This window comes from Parambassis ranga, chromosome 2 (genome assembly GCF_900634625.1).
Source record: "Parambassis ranga chromosome 2, fParRan2.1, whole genome shotgun sequence".
NCBI lineage: Eukaryota > Metazoa > Chordata > Actinopteri > Ambassidae > Parambassis > Parambassis ranga.
Genome location: NC_041023.1, coordinates 9,782,973 through 9,807,239, shown reverse-complemented (window position 1 = coordinate 9,807,239; position 24,267 = coordinate 9,782,973). Strand labels below are relative to the sequence as shown.

General features: G+C 42.9%; 2 protein-coding genes across 3 annotated transcripts; one reads left to right on the top strand and one right to left on the bottom strand.

The window, feature by feature from the left end:
- Positions 1-1,046: 1,046 nt before the first annotated feature.
- Positions 1,047-2,373, top strand: LOC114431916 (lens fiber membrane intrinsic protein-like). Its single transcript, XM_028399596.1, has 5 exons — positions 1,047-1,066; positions 1,346-1,554; positions 1,824-1,973; positions 2,066-2,200; positions 2,312-2,373. Exons 1-5 carry the CDS (start codon positions 1,047-1,049, stop codon positions 2,371-2,373), a joined length of 576 nt encoding a protein of 191 aa, XP_028255397.1.
- A 1,825-nt stretch (positions 2,374-4,198) lies between these two features.
- Positions 4,199-22,366, bottom strand: tinagl1 (tubulointerstitial nephritis antigen-like 1). Of its 2 annotated transcripts, none has more exons than XM_028395765.1 (12): positions 22,199-22,366; positions 19,886-20,196; positions 18,219-18,285; positions 14,782-14,874; positions 14,572-14,686; positions 12,784-12,910; positions 12,529-12,679; positions 12,258-12,444; positions 11,111-11,156; positions 10,224-10,347; positions 7,201-7,246; positions 4,199-6,944 (listed from the first exon to the last, which is right to left on the bottom strand). In XM_028395765.1, the coding sequence occupies exons 2-12, from the start codon at positions 20,187-20,189 to the stop codon at positions 6,774-6,776; spliced, it is 1,431 nt and encodes a 476-aa protein (XP_028251566.1). In that variant the 5' UTR covers positions 20,190-20,196; positions 22,199-22,366; the 3' UTR covers positions 4,199-6,773. The 2 variants fall into 2 exon arrangements, with proteins under 2 accessions (XP_028251566.1, XP_028251556.1); XM_028395755.1 differs by having other exon boundaries at positions 19,886-20,199; positions 22,199-22,365.
- Between the last annotated feature and the right edge of the window lie 1,901 nt (positions 22,367-24,267).

Sequence of the window (24,267 nt, the reverse complement as noted above, 5' to 3'; positions counted from 1 at the left end):
TTTACTATTGTAGTCACTGACTTGAAGTTCTGGATGCTAAATGTATAAATTGGCTCATATTTTTGTGCGGTAAGATTTAATTTATTGATAAATCATAGCGTGCTGGAAAGAAAGTGAGAATTTAAATCTCTTTGTGTGTTTAGTGTGTCCAGTTTGCAAACATGTGTGAGTTATTTTTGGGCCTGTAAGGTTTAAACACTGTAAGTTATCGCTCATGAATAATAATAAAAAAAAGAGATTAGATTAATTGAGACAGTCCTATAGCCGCCATAAAGAGACATTGACTCTATAGAGTGCTGCCTCTATATGTGTCCCTCCCTGCCGTCACGGTGGGGCAGCGCTGAAAGAAAAGTGTGTGTTTCAGCATGTTGCATTGACACAGACAGTCCTGCATGCCTATGCATATCCACAGTTCTAGAGCACACCATTTACAAACAAACAAAACCCCCCGAAAAAATGAAACATGGACCACCACCCCTTCTCTAAGGCCCCACGCAGACACACACACACACCGACAAACACACCGACAAACACACACACACACACCAATATACAGAGGTCACATGCACTGTGGCCCCTGCAGCGTCTCATTGAAGGGCATCACACAGAGGGAAACTGATGGCAGCAAAGGATTTTGCTTTCATCGACAAAAAACTGAGGGGGGCAACTTTTTGGTTGTAGTATTGTCTCTCTCTCTCCCTCTCTCACTCTCTCTCTATCTCTCTCTTCCCCCTAAAGTGAGCAACAGTCCTCTCTCTCTCTTCCCCTCCACACGTTTCTATCTTTACCTCTGGAAGGTGGGCAGTAGAGAGGGTGCATTTCCAGAAACAAGGTAAGGGATCAAATTTCACTGTATGTTTTTCAGTGTGTAGCTATGCCACAGTGATACATTTACGATGAACTGTGATTGGATAGAGGCAGGTCAGAATCAGATATAACCTCATTACTGCTGAACAAGCACTGGTGGGACATGAGGATTTGGAAGAGGGATCAAGGACAAACTGCAGCATCATAAAGAATAGATTTGACTAGTTGAACTAACAGTGATGTTTCCACTGAAGAGGAGGTAAATGTGTGATCCTTTCTGCTTCACATTCTAGATTAGCTGCACAGTGAGAGCGTGTTTTACATGTTGTAGCAAAAGAGAGATATTTTCATTTTTCTGCCATTTTTATCTTGAGGCTCATTTAACTTACTATTATAAAATGTTATTCAGCTGACATGACGTGTTCGAGTATGAATAGATTTTATGTTTATTTTTTTTCTGCCTGATTTTGACACAGTACGTAGTGCAGTCACACAGATATAATATTGTTACTATGCCTAACATCCACTTTGCTCTCAGTCGCTCTGCAGCTGCCCCAATACCTCAGCTCAAGATGTACAGCTTCATGGGAGGGGGCCTGTTTTGTGCTATTGTGGGGAACATCCTGTTAGTGGTGTCCACTGCCACGGACTACTGGATGCAGTACCGTCTGTCTGGAAACTATGCCCACCAGGGTCTGTGGAGGTACTGCATGTCCAACAAGTGCTACATGCAGACAGACAGCATAGGTAAGACACACAGCGTTCTTAAAAATTCTGTGTGAGGCATCAAAGGTTGTTGCAACAAATCAAAAGTGAGTGAGTGTGTGTGTGTGTATGTGTGGGATCAACTCTCTGCCTGAGTTCTCAGCAGTTAGATTGTTTGAACAGCTTGAAAGGCTTCAGAGCTGATCCCAGAGCCTGAAGCTGGTGATGAAGATCACTGTGTCAGAGTTCATTTAGCATAAGGATATGTTTGTTACACTGCATGTTGTTGATCTCCACCTGCTTTCTTGCAGCTTACTGGAATGCCACCAGGGCCTTCATGATCCTTTCAGGGATGTCGTGCTTCGCAGGCATCATCGCTGGCATCATGTCCTTCTCACACTTCTCCTCCTTTGAGAGGTTCAACCGCTCATTTGCTGCAGGAATCATGTTTTTTGTCTCCAGTGAGTGATCTCTGTACAACACAAACACACACATATACGTAATTACAGTACAGTGTATGTCACTTAGATGTGCCTCATCATTTTTCCGTCAGCTTTCTTTGTTCTGCTGGGAATGGCCATCTACACCGGAGTGACGGTCAACTTCCTGGGAAGGCGCTTTGGTGATTGGCGCTTCTCCTGGTCGTACATACTGGGCTGGGTGGCCATGCTCATGAACTTCTTTGCAGGTGAGAAAGGCGGGACGAGCACAACTTCAAAGACTGCAAGGTGGTCTAAAAGATTAAAATATGTGTAAGTGCAACTAATTCCATTATAAAATCACACTTTGTCTGTTGCAGGTATTTTCTACATATGTGCCTACAGAATGTGTGAATGCAGGAGAGGAACTGGTCCACGCTAGAGGGAGGCAGACAGGATGCTGCCTCTCTGAATAAAACACGAGCAGAACAAGGCAGTCTGGACTGATCTACTAAAGAGATGACGTCTGATGTCAATACTGAAAGGACGGTCTGCTTAACATGTTTTTTAAAAGGTTTTTTAGGAATAGCACAGATCAAAAATTAAATAATAAAAGAAATATTGTGTCTAATGGGTGTAATATTAGTGGTATTTTCACATTTGGAGTGTTGTTGGTGCTCGGTGAGTGTGAAGTTTTTTGTGTTGAGAGGCCACCAGAAGATGGCAGCACTAAAACACCAGAGCAAAGGTTTAAAGAGGGATGCGGGCTTCACATCACAGACTGGATCAGGGACTGAATATGTGGTAGACCACAGGTGGTTTGCCATTTATCTAAAGCTATACAATGGTGGAACAAATGTAACATCCCCTCAGGAAACACTTTATAGTGGCAGTATATTTCTGGTATTTCATGTAAATATATTCCACACCGCAGAGAACAAGACATCAAAGGTATATATACATATGTCCGTAGCCTATAGCTATTTGATTTTTACCTTATTTCCTCTAACCAACAGTAAAATGCATGTTCTTTATTGGATTGTTGTTTCTGGGAAAGCTCCCTGCCTTGGGCTCAACAAGATCTTCCATACTTCCAGACGTCTTTGTAACAAACATACACAGCAGAGGGAGGGAGTTTGTGTCGAACAGGCTGGAAAAAGAAGAAGATCATGTTCCTGGACCAGGGTGGGGTCTCCAGCCGCTGATTGTTTCACCGCCTCTATCTGTAATAAATGCTTCCTCTTTCTTTGTCCATTCCTCTTCATCAGCTGTGAGGAAAGTAGCCCGTAAGCTGCTGAGGTACTGAATGCTTTGGTGACGCAGAAACAATGAGCGAAATGTAAACAGATGCCTTGATCCAAGTTTCCATACTTGGTCCCTGTGGCTGCTGTAGAGAGATAAGCCCTGTAATATTGACTGCTTTTCTCCAGATTCCTTCATAGCCAGCTGGAAGGCTCTCACTGGGGCCTGCGTGTAACAGTCTGTGCTGTGACTGTAACAACTTTCCATACATTTAAGTCTTTTCACATTTAAATTTAACATTTATTTGGTGTGGCATGAGACATTTTATGGTAAAATTCTGTTTTAAAGGCTCATGTATTGGAACAGAAGCAGGTCACTTAAATGTGCAGTAAGAGTGGTGCCATCCTAAATGTGCTAATTATAGTAGATCTGATGCAGGAATGTAAGGATACAGCCGCTCCTACATAGTAAAAAAAAGAAAAAGAAAAGTGCTCATCCATGAGAACAGCTGGTACTTTTCACTGCTGATATATGTGACAGTTCCCCCAATATTTTTGCAGACCTGTTATTTCTCCCACTTTAAACAGCAGTGTGTCTTTTCACCAGGTTTCAGCACTGTCCCCCTCTGAGACAGATCTTCATCCACAGGTGTTTTTGTGGGACAGACACAAAACACACAAACAAACCTGCAGCCAGCAGAGCTTTGGCTTCTAGTTAACAGGTGATCAGGACTTACACCTTCCTTACTTTGCCTCCATTTGTTACCACAGCTCATACTCCCTCCCCTCATTCTCCACTGAGTGATGGTCGAGTTATTGCTCTCAGTGATAGAAGAGTACGCTGACGCAGCAGGACCTTATAAAAACTGTCCCCATTCCACTCAGCCACATCCTGTCGAGCTTCATCCCAAGCACCCAGTCCCTCCTCACTGATCACAAACATTCTGAAATCTCATACACGCACCACCTGATGTAGCCTGCATGTGCGAAATGACAGCACTTTTCCTTTGTTTCATGGCACAGGTGTGGTTTTTTGAAAGGCTTTATTGTGTAACTGAGCACATTTAGTGCACACAGTACAAGAGACAGGGAGATAACACATTGCACAGGAAAACAAAGAGGAACAATTGTATATAATTTACACATCTCATCATAAATAAAGTCTACACATCAGTGAATATGAAGTGGTTCATTTGATGCTAACACACAACTTCTGAGTGGATGTCTGCTGCAGCTCCTCTGATGGAGAGGTTGTGTAGTTGGAGAAAAGTTTTTGGTTGAAAATTTAAAAAAAAAAACTTTCTATGAAACAGATTTAGGTAACTGCAGTTGGTCCCATCTGAATCTGTATCTTAGAAAAATTAAGTTGTGTATGAAGGTTTTCACTGCATGAGATCACGCACCAAATAAGAGGTTTCTGGTCAACAGATAGAAAATATCCAGCTTTGGTCAAATCCCACAATACACACACCAGTTTATACTGCAACCTGTTACAGACTGGTAGTGACGACTGCCACACAGTCATGTTTAGAAATCTTTTCTCTTTTGAAGGAACAACTTGTCCACAAATAAGAATAAAGATTCAACTGACTCATTTTCACATTGTTCTTGGTGTAAAGTCATTCACTGTAAACCTTTTGTGCATCTCATGTCGGGCTGCTCTTGATGGTTCCCTGCCTTCGCCCTTACTTCTGAATGAAAGCAAACATCGCATGAGAAACACTCTCCAGCTCCTCCACCACTCTGCACATTGCTTGTCCATCCAGGCAGTTCTCTTTGCTTTTATAACTGCTTATTCATGCCTGAAGAAAGATCTTAAAGATCACAAGACATGATGATGAAGAAATGGAAAAGTCTTTTGAAGTTATAGCTTAAGCAAGCTGGGATGTAATTTAAAGTACATGGTAATAATATGCTGTGTTTAATATGTTTTACTTTTCAAGTGAAGCTATGCTAAAAAAACAAAAACAAAACAACAGTTGAAATAGAGGAATCTAAAGCTGTAGCAAAGATAGGCACAGGCCTCAAGGAACAAAATGAGAACTTAAACAAGCTTTCCAGCTCATCTGCATTCCGTGTGACTCCAATCTGTTTCAGTGTTAGTCAGAAGTGGCTGTACGTGTTTATTACACACCGATGCATCTAGCTAAAGACAGATATCGCAGCACAGACGACTTTAGCAGCAGCATTTGCCCTCATCCTCCTCGCTGTGTTCACACACTTACAACTAGCAAAAAAGCGACAGAGTGAAACTTACTAGGTACAGTACATCTTAACACAAGTAGTAAAATAAAACTTTAAAATATGACTGCAACAAAAAAAATAACATCTTTAGCTCAATTTGTAACAGTGTACACAAAACAGAGTCCATTAAGACGACTTTCTTTATCAGCGGTCAAAACACACTTTTTTTCTTTCTTTTTTTTTAAGGCATTACATCTATTCAACCTCCCAGCTCATCAGTGTTTCATTGTTAAGTGTTGGGGTCAGGAATGATGAAGCATGGCTTTTATTTATATCTTTATCTTTGCATATAGAGTCTGATGTCTAACATGCAGCCCCAAAACATATGTGTTTAATGGCAGTGAAAGTGTTAAAGGTGAACGTGACCCTGGACTGTCCATGGCTCACAAGACAGCAAGGAAATGTGTCATCTGTGGATTTTGTACCAGCAGACATCCTAGAGTTGGTGCTAGGCCGGTGACCTGGTGTGGATTGTTTAATCTGTGTTAGGAGGGGCTTACATTTAACATATGCTCATTGTATAGGTTTCACACACATAGCATTAATATCATTTCTGCTGATGGTTTCTGGACCAAAAACATGAAGGGCCACATTATCATCTGTTACATGATTTATTATCTTGCTTTTACATGTCTAATCGTATGAGGACTCATTCTTAAACTCTGCATTTGACACCACCTCATGTTGCCAAATATTGAGCCGAAATTCAGAGAAAATCTACAGCCTGCAGCTGATAACTTTCCTCTAAAGAGGTCAGAGGCGTCCAACTCTGCCTCTGATACATGTCAGTAAGGGCACCTATGATATATTATCAGGTTACACAGTTTAGCAGGGCGTGTCTTTTTAAAAGGGTCTGATGTCTGATAATCTGGCTCTCAGATTTCCACTTTTCCAAGCTGTCTCTAGGATGCTGGGTTCATCTCTTGTCTGGTGGATTTAGAGCTAGAAAGGACTAAGTATCCAGGAGGAATAAAAAGGATCAGATGGAGCTTCTCTGCCTGTCATCACCCACCTTTGACATGAGCATCTTTCACCAGATAGTATTCTGAGGATTCTGAGATGTGTGGTCTTTGGAGCAGTAGGTACCTGAGGTGCCTGATCACAAGGCAAAGTTAAAGAACTTTAGCGTAGTATTTGTTTTGGTGCCATAAACATTGAGTAACAAGGGAGGTGGGGAGGGCTGTTCTGTTTAAAAGGTAGAGAGGGTGGAGAAGAGTAATTGATACTGATCCCCAGAGTGAAGTAAGATGTAAAAGGAGAGGGGCTCTGGAGTTGATTTTGAGGCCGTCCCCGATTTAAAAACTGTAGCTGAGACAAAAACAAAGGTCTCGTGGGGTTTTTAGCATCTGCAGTGTCTTTAAATGTGTCGGCGACGGTGGTGGTGGTGATGGTGATTGTGCATGTCCTCCATCGTTACTCTGCCCCACACACCGATCACAAATGACTCGATCTCACACTCATTGCCCCCACGAGCAATACGGAAGTAGCCGTTCTCTCCCCAGTTCTTTCCCCAGGAGTTGGCAGCAATCTGGGAACAAAGTGACAAAAATTTGATTTGTTTCTTAATCCTTATCATATAAAAAAAAACAAAGAAAAACAAACATTTGGAGTAAGTTTTCCATTTTCTCAGACTATTGAGATAATATTTGTATTATTTTATACCTGCCTCCACTTTAGGCCACAAACTTATCAATCACCAGTTATGTTAAACTGTATTCCCGCAGGCAGCTCAGCAGCTGGACAAACAGATGTGTGCTTTACATACTGAAAAAAAACAAACGTACCCAATATTTTCTCGATGTTCCATCAAAGTTTCGATCTTCTCCCCACCTGGACAACAAAGCAGAGAGGATGATGAATCAGAAGAGTTAACAGCTACATCGATAGTGTATCAGAGCTGCATGTGCTGTAAACACTTATCAGGAATGTCGTCAGCTCAGATACGAAAAGCAAGGGTCATGGGTAGTGTTAAGAAAAACTTTCTTCTTGTTAACAACATCCTGAAAAAAGAATATTTGGATGGCGCCTAGTTTGACTCCTACATCATTCCAAAGAACAAGGAATTCCCCTTTTCCTCTGCCATTTCCGTGCTCCAGAGACAGGATGGAGAGGATAGGTTATGAGGAAGTGAATACCACCTCAGTCCCGTCAATGCACAAACAGCGGACACCAAAACAGGACAAGATATTTCTAAACACACAAATACACACGCGTGGAGCTGGCAGTTTGTCAGGAAACTTTGGCAAAGGCCCATAAATTCCCATCATGCCACGCACTTTGGTCCTAGCTTAGCTGCTGCCAACGCCCGCCGTTTCTGCTAGTCAAGATCAAAACATTCTCCCAAAGCCAATTCCCATCCTGTTTTTGCACTCCCTGCCTTTGGTTTCCCAAGAGACTCCCGGTACCCACTCGTTTGTTATCTTTTATAAGGGAAAGGAATGCTGGGAATAGAGCGGATGGCCTTAGATCGTGCCAACTCGGTAGCCAGCCGCCACAACACCGGCAGACCATGCCAACTGTCCATCAGTGAGTTACTTTATTAGCCTAGTGTTACTCTGAGGGGAGACAAACGTCACACTGATCAGGAGCAGACATTAATAACAGCCATGTAAACAAAACAGGCCAAAATAGACCAGAGGAAAAGGATCTGTAAATCAGGAGTGAACACACACACGCCTGTATATGTTTGCGTGATTCCATATGCATGCCTGATTTCTTTACTTATTGGTACAGAGGCAGACAAAATCAGACCACTCCTGATCTGTTATCAGGCTCCAATCAGCTCACTTGCTCGCGGAGGACAATGATGGACATACCGCAGTGCCCATGTACCCCACCCTCATTCAACGCCCCTCATCCCAAACCTGACCCTTTCTCCGGGGGGATTGATCCCCCTCTCTCTGTCTGGTGCAGTCAGGATCAGCCGGCCAGACAATGCCCTTTCCACCACAGTGGACCTCAATGCTCTTTCCACAAACTTTCCCAGGCCCTGGGCTTAAAGGAATGCACAGCTATGGGATTTGGCCTATGTAAACACACTGATGCCTGTGGCTGGCAGGTTGGAGCTCAAAAAAACACTGTGCCCTCCTCAACCCTCTGCCTACCACCTCCTCTCTCGCTCTGCTCCATCCATCCTGAAACCTGTGCTGCTGCTGCTGCTGCTGCTGCTGCTGCTGGTACATCCAGAGGAGAAGGTGTTCAGGAAACCTGGGATTCCTGATCCTCACACTCTGCATACCTTCACTGTTTATTGACACTGAGGTTGTAATTACACTCCAAAGGGTGTGGTCTTGATACATGCATGGTGAAGAAACATGTGAATACTCAGTTTAGCAGAAAGACATTTGAAAACAGTTTGTTCTCATGGAGCATGTGCTTTAAGAACAGGCTCATACACATGCCTACACATGATGTCAGTGAAAGCTGCCAGAGAAAAGCTATTGTCCAGGTCAGGATCAGGCCACCGAAGGATGGTCATGGTCACAAAACATACATTCCTTAGCCCCCCATAATAGGGTTCCAATTTGTAAAGTGAGATTTGTGAGCAGCAACATATCATTGTCACGACAGACACCACGTTAAAAACAGCTGGACGAACCACAGAGGGGAGTCCTGTCAACTATTTACAAGTAAAAAATGCTGTTTATGACATTTTGCAGGTCAGAACCCCCTCCTGGCCTCCTACTGCCCTCCAAAGAACACATAATAACACACCAGACAGCTAACTGTCTGTCTGGGGATGGTGTACATGATAACAGGAGTATTTTGGCTTGGATGTGAAGAGGGGGAAAAAAGAGAGGAAGCGGGACAGTCAGGGAGCGAGACGGGCAGATGAAAAGTGATGATGGAGACAACACAGTGCTATAGTGGAGATGTAGCAGGAGAGAGAGGGAATAATGAAAGACAGAGTAGGGGTGGGGGCAGGTAAGTCCAGGTGTGTCAGCCGTCTACCCGCCTGCATATTTGTGGTCGCCCAAGTTACTTGATGGGGGAAGGGGATGTTGTCTGAGGCAGGCGGAGGAGCGGAGCCAAGGCGTGTCTACCAGAGCAATCGTCTGGGAGTGAGGCTTATTCATATGTGTGCAAACACATGTGCAAGCAGAGCTTTGAATCAAACAAGTAACTGCACAATTAAAACCTGATTCATCCTCAACCTTTTCTGCTGAAGTGGTGTCAGACACACCAGCCTGAGGCTTCAGGATAATCTGTGAGTTTTAAAAAATGTTCCCTAATTTTGGTTAAAACTGATGAATAGTAAAAAAAATGGGTCCAATATTGAAACTGAATGCTATGACTGGCAAGCATAAACACACTGGGGGCATTTGTCCACAGGCCATTAAGTGTTTTGCTGACTCAGGCTCAGATTGTTATCATAAGTGTCTGACAACATTATGGATGGATTCCTATCAAGAATGACCTGGCATGTGTACACACAAATGCACGACAGCATAAAACAAACACTTTTAGTGTACAACAGATAGTAACTATGCAATGTGTGACCATAGGGGCCGTAGGGACTGTTTTATCTTTATCAATAGTGGACTAAACATATTTGACCCAAAAAAGGGAAAAGAAAACTGACCATTGAAGAACATGAAAAAGTTTGTTTAACATGGCACATGGGGTTCCTGTTGATAACGCAGAGCAAAAAGCTTTCATCATTAAACACAAAGCCAAAGTATATTTATGTTGAGTCCAATCGTGTTTGTACAAATATCAAGCTTGAGCTATGACCAAAACTGCTGGTTCAAAAACTGACCCCGAAAAAAGACTTGTTCAGTGCTGTTTCTATATTCTGGTGACTCACCCGGTGATCCGGACTGAATGTGTGCCATGTTTACGGTACTGTGGCAGCTTGGTGAAGCTGACATCGGTGTGTTTGTAGATTCCACTCTTGTAGACAAAGAAGTCTTCGTGGACTTCCATAATAGCTGCAAGAACAAAAAAGGTAGGGTGAATAACCGGATATACACACTCTCATTATCCTTTGAATCTTTTAGGGAACAGAGATAGAAATCTTATTCAAACTCAGATTAATCTAAAAGCAATCAAGTAATTTCACTAAACACATTTTGATGCTTCCCTTGAGAGGCACACACCCACACATCAAAGAGGAAAGTTCTGCATGTGTATGTGAATGTACAATAAATAAAATCCACCTGCACATTTCGGTGCTCCCCAACTGAGAACACTAAGTGAACTTTAACAGCTCACACACATACACACACACACACCGTGAGGTCTTTGTGTTAAAGGGAAACTCAAAGGACAAAAAGAAAACTTCATGTGAAGCCACTCGGTGTTGCTGCACCGCTGCTGAACAATAATAAAAAAAAAAATAAGAGGCTTGCTCAGGCTCACAGAGGACACACACAGACTATTCAAGTGGTCTTGACAGCAGAGCAGATGGGCCAGACAAGGCAAGAAAGGACAGTCAGTCACTGCCATCACTGACATGAAGGTCCATCATTTCTGACCAGGTGGAGGGGTCAAAGTTGAAACTCAGGACAGAATCATTAGGATGACAAACATGACATCATCCTCTGTCAGACACCAAACACTCTGCCATAAGGTGCTTATGTTTTAATTTGTGTGTCCCTGAGGAGGGCAGGGTTATTTTGAGCCACACTCACTTGGGACATTAAATATTATTTACAGAAGTATTTGACACACACACAAAAGGCATCACCTTACCTTGCACAGGGCCATTATCCATTATCTCCTTCATAATCTCCTTTTCCTAAGAGACACGATAGAGGGAACGATTTACAGGCACAGCAGAGACACAGACAGAAAGATCATTACATGTCAGTAAAATGGAGAGGATGAAAACAACCCCCCTGGAAGTTAAAAGTCAGATAACAAGATTGAGTTCAGCAAGGACCCAGGGTCTTATTGGTCTTATGCCTGACTTATTGACTTCCCAGGGTATTCAGACACAAAAACAACAGGCTGTAATGATTTTAGGAGGCATTAGCAGTCATTTAGAGCTGATGGATGCTATGCTAAACCTACATGTTGGGTGCAGCTTAGACACTGAACAGGGGGAGATGTATGTACAGAGAGGGCAGAGGTGCTTTGTACCTTTAAACGGTGCCTTTAAATAACAATAAAATAATAATACAAATATTTACCTCTTTCCTCATATGATAAACATCAGCTGATTGATGCTGTACATGCTGAGTCATTGGATCAAAGGTAAACAGGAATATAATTCAAAAGTCTTTAATGGCTTAACAACATCCAAAGAGCCGACTGTAAAATGGTATGATTCACCCGATGTAATGGTTATCCAGTGCTACAGTATGTACAGATAAACTGTCCAATTTCATAATATTGTTTAAAGTAACTGTTTTTATCCCTAATCTTATTTCCTGGAAGCTGGTAAAAATACATCCTCTGCCCCTTGTTCAGAGTTCAGCACTTAATTCAGTACATTCTCATGGTCATTCACAGGCGAGTCAAGTACGCATGAGGAAAGTGCAAAAACACACCACACGTGAAGCAGATTATGTCCACTGTAGCACAAGGAAGTCTAACTTTAGCTTTTTGTTACAGCAGTTTAAATAACATCAACGTGATGTCATTGTCTGCTGCCAAACCAGAACCAATGAGGCTAAATTTGAACAGAGTTAGGACAAAGTTTTAGAGGGCAAGTGGCACTTTAAAAGTGACATCATGACTTTCTGTAAAATCTGAAGTAATCTAAACACCCTACTGAAACTATCTCGACCAATCTGCTCAAGGAGTGTGGCCCTCACGGTTGAGTTTTGTTTTTAAGGTTTCAAATCTGTAGCATAAAGCACAAACAGTTTTGAATGTGTTGTGCCGCAGTGCTTACATTGGTTGAGAGTCTGTAGGGTGGCGTGGACTGGTAGATGTCGTTGTGGTAGTTGTGTGTGTTGGGGCAGCGCTGCGTGGCTTGTCTCTTCCCCCTGCCGATAGAGCGACTCTGCATCATACAGCGACCGACCTCAGCTGGTGTTTGATGTGGGGGCCGGTACGGGTAACAGTCTTCTGTCACGACTCTATCAGGGCGGAGTGAGAGATGTGAGTATGCAGTGATCATTCAAGTAATCACAACTATTAATGATAATGGAAGAAAAGCTGACCCTCTGCGCCGGAGATACCACCAGGCTCCATCTAAGCGTCCTCCAGCACAGCCTCCCTGGTTCCGTGTGTCACAGGAGATGAGATTTTGGGGGGACAGCTGAGGAGTCATGTGACCCATTGATTGGATGGAGATTCTGTCTGATGCCACAGCTAATGAACAAGATAAACAAGATTAATACTGGCCCTCTTCTTGTTCTTTTGTTTTTGGATTAACACATCTAGCTGAGAAAAAGAACCTTTTCACTAGGACCCACCTGCAGTGGAGAAGGCCCAGGAAGCAGCACAGTTGCCTTGATCAAGTGGTTCGTGAATTTTTCCGGGCCACTTTTCTACCGAATTGAAGTAAAGGGGCAAGCGGTCACCCTGAGGATCCATGTTCATCTGAGAGAAGGGCAGAAAAATAAAGATTGAGCAAAAATATATCATAAATAAAGACTTATTGTTTGATTTACATTTATTGGACAGTCACATTCAAAATTGACTCTTAATGGACACATCCCTCTTAGGACAACAGCTATTGACAGTCCAACATGTCAAACAGGGATTCCAGCCATTCAACCTGAATTTGAATGTGGCCTCTGTTGGGCAGCACAGTGTAATTGTTTGCCCACAACAAGCACACAAACTGAAGGCTGCAATTAAAATACTATGGAGAGCTTTGTTTGGCGAGTTTGGATCACAGGCAGATTACGTAAGTCAGCTAATCAACCATGCAGCAGAAGAGGCTTCTTCACAGGCGATTTGGCCCAGTGTCCATCTCTGATGCGGCAGAAATAGACAAGAACCTTTGATGGCAATTCTCCCTTTGAAACCATGACCACGTTTGGTTACATCAGAGGGAAGCTGAGTGCGTCACTCAGACCCACTTAACTAAAAGCTCCCAGAAAGCATTTTTTCTATTGAAAATATTAATATCAATTCAATGATAAGTCCTGATGGTTCACATTTACTTTCAGGTAGCTCTAAGATGCCAAACATACTTCATCTATTAATCTCCACGCGAGGTTGGAGGCTTTCCTAATCTCTCAGTAATATGTGATAACTGAGCACACACTTCTGTACGACTGACTTCCCCTCCCTTTCATAAAGACCCTGGCTGCCTGCGCAGCATTCCTCTGAAGTATTCTGAGCACCTGATACATAACCAAGGAATGCACTGCTGGTCAGAGATTTGCAGTTGTGGAAGGTCAAAGTCCAAAAAGCCTCCAATCTAAAGGCGTGAAGAAGATGAAATGCGGAAAAAATGTGATTTGTCTGATAAATTCATTCATGAATTTGCAAAGGCATCTATAAAAAGACAGAGGGAGGGGCTGAGGTTTATGAATGGGCTCTGATCTGGTTGATCTGGCACAGGTAGGGACACGCTGACAGCGGAAGGAGAAGGGGGGGGGGGGTTCTTAAGTTTTTTTGTGGGAATGGATGGATGGAGGGTGGTGGCGTAGACTGAAGGCATCCAGCATCTCCTCCGTCTTCTTAGCCTGATGTTTTGGTTCCGTCTTATGTAATCTGTCTGGGTAAAATGCAAACAAGGCCAAGCGGATCAGAGGACACCGAGTTCCAGGCAGCGACGCCATCGCATTCCAACAGGCCACCCTGATTAAGTTGAAAAACGTTTTGATCAGCGTTTCTTGTTCTCTTTTGTAATAGGTTTTAAAACCTGCATATCTCGACTCACCAATTCACAGCAGGTATGCAGGAGCTTGTAGAAAATTGAAAAGATACAATGCAGCTGTCACATTTCACTTAAATCAACATTCTCACTTGTCCCAACAACTTCCTGCTTCCTTCTTGTGTCACTCATGCATACATGTAGGGCACATAGGTCAATCTACAATTATACAATATATATAATATATAATTCAATATACAATTTTTTAAAAATGTTAGGTCTCCCCGTTGCCAAGTAGGTAAAAATACCACCTACTACACAGTAGCACCAAGTATAAAGTATTACATGACCTCCTCAGGGGCACTTGAGAGAAGAATATGACCCTTTAAAAACCTGACCACCCACAAGTTTCTGACAGCAGGCTGTACTGTACCTGAATCTCATTCATGTTCATGATAGTTCTGGTGGGTCTTTGTGTGCCCAGGCGGTATCGGATGCCCTCATCCAAAGTCATGCCATAAAACTGACTGTAGTTAGCTGCCTTCCACCTGGCAACAGAAAGACAGAAAAAAGGTTTCCATAAACGTTTTATAGCAGATCCATGAATATCATAGCTCCTCTTTTGGTGTTTATTTCTTCTTACCCATAGTTTCCTCTGTTGACAGCATGGATCATGTCAGACTCTATTAGACAGGCATTCTGCTCACACTCCCAACGTCCTGTAGTCCCACAGGTACTACAAGAGGAGGAAAAAAATGAAGGGATTGTTAGGGAAGGCTGAAGCAGCTGGAACTACGTGGCTTTTTATTTTTATATGTATGTTAGGACAAATAAAGACAACGACAAAAAGGGAAAGAACAGTATGTTTGAGGCTCAGAGGAATTCCCAACTAAGAAATTAATTGAGACGGGAATGTCAACAAGTGGAAAAATAGCCAATAAAGAAAAACAGAAGGAAAGGTTAAAGGGAGCATTCAGCCTTTTAAGGCTGCAGAATGCAGATCCATTTTTAGACGGATGAAATCACGATAAGAGAGCAGGATATTAATGATGACACACAGATGGCTACTCTCAGAAGGATGCTCAAAAATAGACTTTCTGATGATATATACCCTGCCTCAGATATTACTCAGCTTTTAAATGTTGAATATTAGGTTGATTCCTTGTTTTCTGAATCCTGGACGAATAATGTTATAAGGACAGTCTGTGGTGAGACAGGAGGAATGAGGGGTGTTTCCCCACACAGGCGTGTAAAGACATCTACATTATAAAGCCGCCTGTACATGAGACATCATATTTACCGAGGGGGGGGGCCTGCCCAAGACAATCATTAAACACACACAGTGATGAGGAGGATGAATTCCCCTTTAGTCACACAGAAACCTACAAACAGTATCACTCCACTCCTTACTGCTACGTCTCAGACATGTTTGTGTACATACAGTGTACACCTACAGAGAAATACACGCACAGTTGCAAAGTTTATATCAGTGACTGTCTGCTCTGTGTCCCACAGGCACCATCTGAAGGCTTTTGATTAGAGGAACGCAACAATGACCTTTTGCCGCTTCCTCCCTACAGCAGGCCTGCAGCTCGGTGTCAGGTAAAAAACAGCAGCATGTTCGTACAGTAATAGCCATGGACACATGGGGGATAGGTCTACTGACAGATTTATGGTGATGGAGGGGGAGACAGAAAATAAAATATGAGGACAGTGGGGGGCCCATATTTTACATTCTCTGTCACACTCCCTATTAAAGACAGACACCTTTTACACCCAGGAGAACCTACACACAGCTGTATGACATGAGGCGCGGCGTCTCCCTGGATCTGACCGCTGATCTCTGTGTGTCAGATACAAGGTATCTACACCCTCAGAGAAACTATACAACTCAGAATGCTGGCTTTGGCTGGGATCTGATCTGACGTGCGGTATAGGCAGACAGGCGGCCAACTCAAAAGCATAGATAGAGCCTCTTCTTCAGGCTGTTAAAATGACGGTGCAAGAAGGAGGCGCTACTTTTCAGATAAAAAGATATCAGGATGCCAAGATCAGGGGGGGAAAAGGCCTCAGCTGGAAATCCCATTAACACAACAAAAGGCTGCACACATACCAGGTTTGTTTTTACACAAACAACACTGAACATAGGTGCTGTGTTAGGGAGGTCGTGCTGTCAGACCTGCAGTTATTTCCTGCTACAAAGTTAGATAGTTTACATGTTTTCCAACACTGCTGTCAGAGCATTTAAAGTTATTAAGTGTAGTTAAGGGGTTTCACAATATGCTGCAATCAATGCTAATACTGATACACTGTGTATAACAATGAACACGGTTTGAGTTCTTGTTTTGTCACAGTAGGTGGCAGTAATGCCCCTTTACACTCCGCTATACAACAACAAAAAGCAGATGAAGATGCTAGCTGAGAGTGCGTGACAACTCTTGTCTGACAGGAAAAAATCATGTCAGAATGGGATGACTGACGAAATAACACACGCGACCTAGACAGACACATCACAGAAAACAGAGAAAGAGCCGCCAGAGACTCAGGTCATACACATCAGTTGTTATCATGAATTCTTTTGGCCAGTAGAACTCTGATGTTACAGCCCCTAGCGTTATAATAGTTGACACAAACAAGGCTTCATTTTGTTGATATCAGGGAAGAAGGTGCAGATAAGAGTGTGCAGGAGCTCACTAATGAGAGCCTTTGGAGGGGAAAAAATAAGGAGGAGAGCTGCCTGTCGACCTAAAGCGGAAGCACTGCTCTCCACCCTGCAGTTGCTAAAAGAAAAGAGCTGGGAAGACACACATTTGGGAAATCAACAAGTGGAGAGAGTAGGAGTTTGAAAAGGGAGTGAGTGTGTCCCTCTGTGCCAAAGTTGTGGTGCAATTTTTCAAGTGTCTGTGTGTATTGCTTTAACAAGCACATGTGAGAGTGTATGTGCATAAGACCCTTTTGTTTAAAGGTGAAAGGGGGGTTAGCACATATATGTTGTTTTCTGTATGACCTGGAACACTAGAGCCCATATTCACCTCACAGCTACTCAAGAAATAGCCTCAGCATTTATCAGCTTCCATCTCTGTCTGTCTATGCAGCCATCAGGACCTGTCCCTCATCCTAATTGAGGTGTCTTGATAAGACTCATATTACAGGGCAATTAGATTGACACAACACAGCTACTTGTGTCAGGAACAGCTCAGATCAGTGGGGTTAACAGCTGGGCCTGGACAAACAGTGTTATTGTCATTTGAAAACAAATACAAACATACAAATGGATCATAAATCAACATTTCTCTACGAGTGTGCATGTTCACACCAACTGAGACTGTGAGGAACATGGAATGACACAGATGTGAGAAACTAGGGTGGAGAACAGGTGAGGAATTCAACTTCCTGCCTTCACTGACTTTTACCTCCTCCCTCCAGTCTCTTCAGGAGTGCACTACATCTCCATGACTGCCGTCTGTCATGCAAAAAGCAGACACCCAAATGCTGTTTTTAGAAACTCTTCCTGTCAGGGTCATAAAGTGTTTGTACGTCTGCCCATCTGTCCCGTTAATGAATTGGAAAACACTATCAAGGAGAACTGAAGGAGTCAAAACAAGCATGTTGAAGCTTTACAAAATATAAACACTTAAAGGATGTTAAAGGTCATACTGGCCTGCTGAGGAACTCCATTTGAAAACTTTTAATGTTCAGATAGAAAATATTATTTATGCATGTGCCTTTCTTAGTGGCTCCTCAGGGGAAGAATATAGGGTGTTGATGAAGGGAAAGTGAGTCTGTGAGTGAATAAAGATCAGACTGTATGAATCATGTGATCAGTGCAAGACCATGAATATAAACTATAACTCCACATTGCCACCAGTGAATTTGTTATTGGAAACACATGGTGTGCACAGACATTTTAACAGTTTCTGGTACTGTACGCCGGAGAGGGATACAGAGAAATATGATGATGTTTATTTGTTGTGGTGCAACATGAAAATAAAATGGAATCTTTTCAGTGGAAACCGGGCACAGTCAGAAGGTGAGAGAAAACTCTATGCTTGTAAAAAAGAGTAAGACGGGTTCACATACCATAAATTGCAGTTCTCTTTGTATGTTTGTCCAGTAAAGAACCTGTTTCCATTTCTTTCACAGGTGCCTGAGAAACGACAAAGAGGGGCAATTTAGTATACATGGGTTTGATGTGGCTAAACAACAAAGATCCTTCCACTAATCTCTATGAAAGCCGAGCCTCACATATAGACACACGAGATGCACTTGCATGTACAGCACGCACACAGTTAATACACTATACAAACATACTGGCCATACTCCTTTACTTGCAACCACAACAAAAAACAGTAAGTTGTGTGTTTGTGTGCAGAAAACACACACAAAGAATATGTGAGGTCTATTGAGCTCTGAGCTTCAATAATCCACTGCAGGAATGTGGCGTTAGCTTCTTTCCTGCCTTCCCAGGCTTTCGTCATGCTTTAACCAGCTTACACTCCACTTCACCACCTCATGTGAGATAGAGGGGAGAGCCCCCCCTCCTATTACATAAATAATTAAACACAGAAAAATGACAAACATTTGTGAGCTGCAGCCGCGAAGTAAAGTCCACTCAGCATTATCATAAAGCACAGGCACTACTTAGCAGTGACACAGCACTGGCATTCCTTAGGAATTCATTTGACGTTATAAGTTTGCACTTATGGATTGTGAAAACTTTATTGACTTGCTGACAGAGTAACAGGGACATTTATCTGCAACCTGATTTACAGTGGAAGGCGCTGTCAGTGTGAATTTCATGTGGAATTTAGGGCATGAGCTGGCTGGGAATTTACAGTGTGAGCAGGTTGCCTGGCCTCTGGTGTGAGTCCCTGAGCTGATAGAGTGATTTATGGTTGAGGCCCTCACACACCAGTCTTCCCATTCACAGCTGTCTCATGCAGTCTATTATAACAAAATAAGTAGAAAATAAGTCACATTAGTGTAATAAAGACCGGATGTAGAACTGAACCTTAACACACTGAAAATACATATTATGGACTACAAACATCTGTTTAGAGACAGGTCTCTGTTTAAAGATGACAGAGAAAACCTGTCATTTCCTTCCTTTTGAAAGACATAACTTTCCTCGAGACCAAATGTGTGGTCAGACAGGTGTGAGTGCACACACACATGTCACCTCATGAGTTTTTCGACCAGTGAACTTATACCTACACCGACTCCTCTACCACCCGTCCTGTACCCATTGTCTGTCAATCCCACCCTCCACATAGCCAACATTCTTTTGCCTGACCTCCATTCATCCCTCCATCCACCCCTCCTCACTCTGTCTGGGTTAATAAGAAGCCTACTGTTCATTGCACTGTTCTCAGGTAGGCTTTTGCTCTTGCTGGCATATTTTTACACCTCTGCACTGAGAGAATGGTGCTAAAGCTTGTGTGGGGAGTTCAAAATGTAGCCAACTGAGCAGCTACAGAGGGTGGAGTATGGGATTTATTAGGACTTTACCACATACAATACTGGTTGGAAGTCATTAGCTTCAACTAAAGAAGAAACTAGTGAAATCAACATGTTCATTTTGAACACATGGAGGGCTAGATATAATGAAGGAGGAGCTGCAGAAAGAGGCTGAACACAGTGAGGCCAGGGCGTCACAGGTATGTAACTGCAATTCATGTTCACATGTCTAGCTCACAGGCCCACACACACACCCCCACATAAAAACACACATTTGTGCATGTATATACCAATAAAAGGTGGCTCCACGCCTAAACAGTGACTCCAGAAGTCTGGGCAGCAGTCGGACACGGTGCGGTTGCAGAACAGGTCACAGTAGCAGATGGTGTCCAGGTATGGCACTGTGCACAGGTCATCCCTGCCAGGGCAGCACCCTCCTCTCCTCTGGCAGTATGAGCCAAATGGGTCCCTGATCCCGCCAACATGGAGCGGACTGGCAAGCTCCCTCTTGGTCCTCCTAGATAGGATTCTGTCTGCAGTCCCCTCTCCCACCACCAGGAGCAGCACTGCTGCAGTCAACAGAATGAGCTTCATGATGAATCTGCTAAAGGGAACAGGAAATACAAAAAAAGGATGAGATTAAGATAACTATCTAATGAACAGAACTATGATGGCCTGCTTTTCTCAAGAAGACACAGTCTAAATACTTCACACTTCACTGGAATTGAGGGCGGAGGTTACAGGGTAATTGGGATATGACTGCTGCCAACACACCATCCACCTCCTGCTGTGTAATTCACATACACAATACTCCATTGGTGGAACACACACACACACACACATACATACACACAAAAGATAACAGAGCTGGCAGCAAATGGTCCAAATACAAAAAACCATGTGATTCTTGGAGATCTTCTACTTATTTTCCCAAAGTTCCTTTTAAACAGCCAAGACAAACAGCAGCTAAATGTGAAAATGCACTTAGCAAGAAGCGAGGGAAAGAAGAGAGCCACTCAATGGCAGAAACAGAGGGGTTTTAAGTGTGCTGGGGGGGTCATTTCAGGTGTCAGGTCTGAGCACCAGTTCTTTTCCTACACATGTCTGCTCTCTTATATTGTGAGCCTTAAAGGTCACACCATCATCCATACGTACTGCTGTTTGTTTGTGTGAGTAGGGCAAGGTTGGACCAATGGGAGGGGTTTGTTACATAAATAGCATCATTAATTATCTAATCAGATCTCTGGGAACAATGGACACTCTGCACATAAAGCGAGGCTCCGGAAAAGATCTTTGCTGGTCTGTTTTCTGCATGACTGTGCCTTTAGTCCAAACGCGCGCGCACACACACGCACACACACAGAGAGAGGCATATGGCAGCATGGGATGGGCAGGTCTCCTCCTTTACACAAGTGTTTTGTTGTGGCAGACTCCAAGCAGCAGTGCAATAAAACACCCACCAGTCTGCTCAGAGGCCTTCAGGTCAAGCTGATAGCGAATAGAATCCAGTGATGATCATAATTCTGCCACCTGACACTATACCTCATCTGTTGCTTAAACTCACTGTTAATCTCCAGTGAAATATTTCACTCTATTTGTCAGTCACTTTTTATTATGAGACAAAGTTTCACATAAAAGTCAATATGTGGAGGATAACAAGACAATGGGGGAGTGTATGATGCAATATAACAGATTTTAATCTGAGCACACTGATGTTTCACACACTGCCAGATGGCTAATCAGTGCTCCAGACAGCTGCAGCCAAACTACTGCATCCACAGGACAGATGACCCTTCAGTACACACACAAACATACATATATATGTACACACAGACAAATACAGAGCCAGCATCAGGACCACGGTCCGTAAAGTGAGCGCCACTTAGAGATAAAACACCAGACATCTAATTCAACAGGAGAAACACTGTTTCAAATGGCACAAACGGGAGAATCCAAAATTAAAATGGACTCATTTATTGTATTACACTGTACTTTACAGAAACAGAGCTCTCGCTCTTCAGCTAGACACTGCTAACAAAGTGGCACATTCCATGTTGTGATTTCAGAAAGCAGACTGATCACACACGTGACTCTTTCACTCTCCTTCACACAGCTGAACTTTGAGATATCACTGCTCCACCTCCCACCAGATAACTCAGTCTTGGCTCGCTGTGAGTGTATAAAAAGCCCTTTCAGCTCTACTTCCCTCTGTGGCACACAATCCTTGACTCCTCTGACTGTTCAGCTCTATTTGTAAAACAGGTCATTGTGGGGAGTATTTACAACACCATAACAGATGTCTTACCAGGACACCACCACAACAGGTGAGTCTGTGTATTATCTGAGGAACACCCACACTGGACCCAATAACCTTTCAGAAAAAAATGTCCTGAATAATGTGCCCTTCAATCCCACACCCTGAAGGTAAATACCTTGAAACAGCACAGGCTTTAAAATAATATAAGACAATGCAGAGAATAAAGGGATGATTAAATGTTCAGAGAGATGTTTAAAGTAATACGAGAACAGTGTAAGCTGTGCAGTGACGTGCAGGCTGCACCTGCCCCTCCGCAGAAGAAGAAAAAAAACAAACTGTTTGTTACCTTGAGTGGAGAAAGAAATCCTGCTTTAGTAATCCGATATAAAAGTGTAAGCTTTGTTGATGTGGTGTTCAGGAAGTCATTCACAGGTAAAGACGAGTTTGGCTAAAAGGTCAGTCTCCCTCTTCTCTGCTTCCCTCTTTCCCTCACAGGATCTGCTCTGTCAGACTCTGTCTTCTCTATATACAGGCAGCCAGCAAGGCTAACCACTCCCCCGACCCCCCTTCAGTCTCAGCCCTGTCCCCTGCTTCACTGCGCTGTCTCTCTCACGTTTTCTTTCTGTGTGACTCCCACAGGTTTGCTATCTCTGTATGCTTTCCTCTTCTTATCAGACTCCACAGTGAAATGCACTCAAACACATCTAAATTCACTTTCCACTGTCACTTTAACTTCTAGCTGTGATTTTACCCTTCCACTATCTGTGCCTCTTCCCATGCAGGGTCATGTCTACTTGAAGTTACTGACCTCCTGCCCACCATCTAGTGGCCACAGGTTGCATAACTTAAATTTTAATGGGCCAAGGGGAAAAAAGGGAAATCCTGTAAAAAGACCTCCCAACTTCTAGAAACGTACAAACCTCTGGAGGTGAAGTTTTGGAAGAGTGGTAGGCCAGATTCTCTGCATGTACCAGACATTACGGATGTTTTCTTTCTGCAGAAGCCACGTGTTAGTTATTCTGCATCTGTTTACATCATCAGTCTGTTTTGTAATATGTGCTCCTTTTCAAACTGAACTCAGTCAATCCAGACAATCTGGAAGTTTTTTGTGGAGAACAGTGAAAATATTACAAAATACAGAACTCAATACACACACACACACACATACACACAGCTACGTTGCTGACTACCAGTGTGTGTTCGACAAAGGTGAAGCATTGAAACCTCTTATGTATATGTGAAGTCTGTGAGGGGGAAAAAAACACAAAATTCACGACAAAACACTAATTAGTTTCAGCTTTCCTGTGTTGTGTGGGTTAAAGAATGCCGAATGGGTATTTAGGACAGACACAATGGTGGTACAGAAAGACACAGCTGTGCCAGAGACCCCCGCCCAAAGGCCTCATCAATAAGTTAAAGGCTGAATCAATAAGTGTGACACAGCAGGGTGTCAGGCAGAGAGGAGAAAAGAAACACTGACCACACAAAGGTACTTAAATGTTAGTGCTTCTACATACATTTACCATTTACGAAAACACGGAAAATATCATGGCATTGTCCTTTACCTGGACTGCATGAAAATACTGATGAATAAATCAAATATTTTCAGTCCATTGGGACTGCACAAAGCCCCTGTAAAAGATGCTACTTTACATTTAAAAATTGGCACAAAATTAAATCAAAGAATATTATCCATAATAAAAAATTTGTTTCTTAAATCCCAATAATGTATTTTAACAATATATACGGAACTCCATTAAAATGGATGACCACAAAAAGGAATTCCACTTTAATATTAAAGACTTGTAAAACAGCATGTTGTACACCTGGTAGTTTCTTGTGAAAAAGCACTTTTCTGAACTCACTTCATTCCTGAAAGTCTGATCAGAACTTCTCGTCTTCCATGTGTGTCTTTAAATCAGCGGCATTCTGGTTTACTTTTCATGCAACGCTGTAATTACAGATTTAACACCTCTTACACAACCTCCCAGAGAACAGTGCCCTAAGCTATGTTTACTGCATTCTATTGTCACCACATTCTCAATCATCATTATACCTTCCTACTGTACATGTTGTTTACCTTTCAGTGATTCAGTTGTGCTAACATGTAAAGAATGCTGTTGTGCACAGCTACTAGCAGCAGTGAGTCACATTTAGAGAAGTGTGACTGTGATGCTTAGTTGACCGTAAATGCACAAGAGCACAGATTGTAGCTATCTGTATCAGAAGGTGTGTGTGTGTGTGAGAGTGTGTGTGTGTGTGTGTGTGTGTGACCCCTGAATCAGTAGAGTAAGTCACCAGACGAGGGAGTGTGTATGATTCACTTCCAATTCATCAGGGAAGTTAACAGTGAATCATCCTAGATGGTTGTTTGAAACATATTTCACAACATGTGTAGGTGGTATGTTGCAAGAC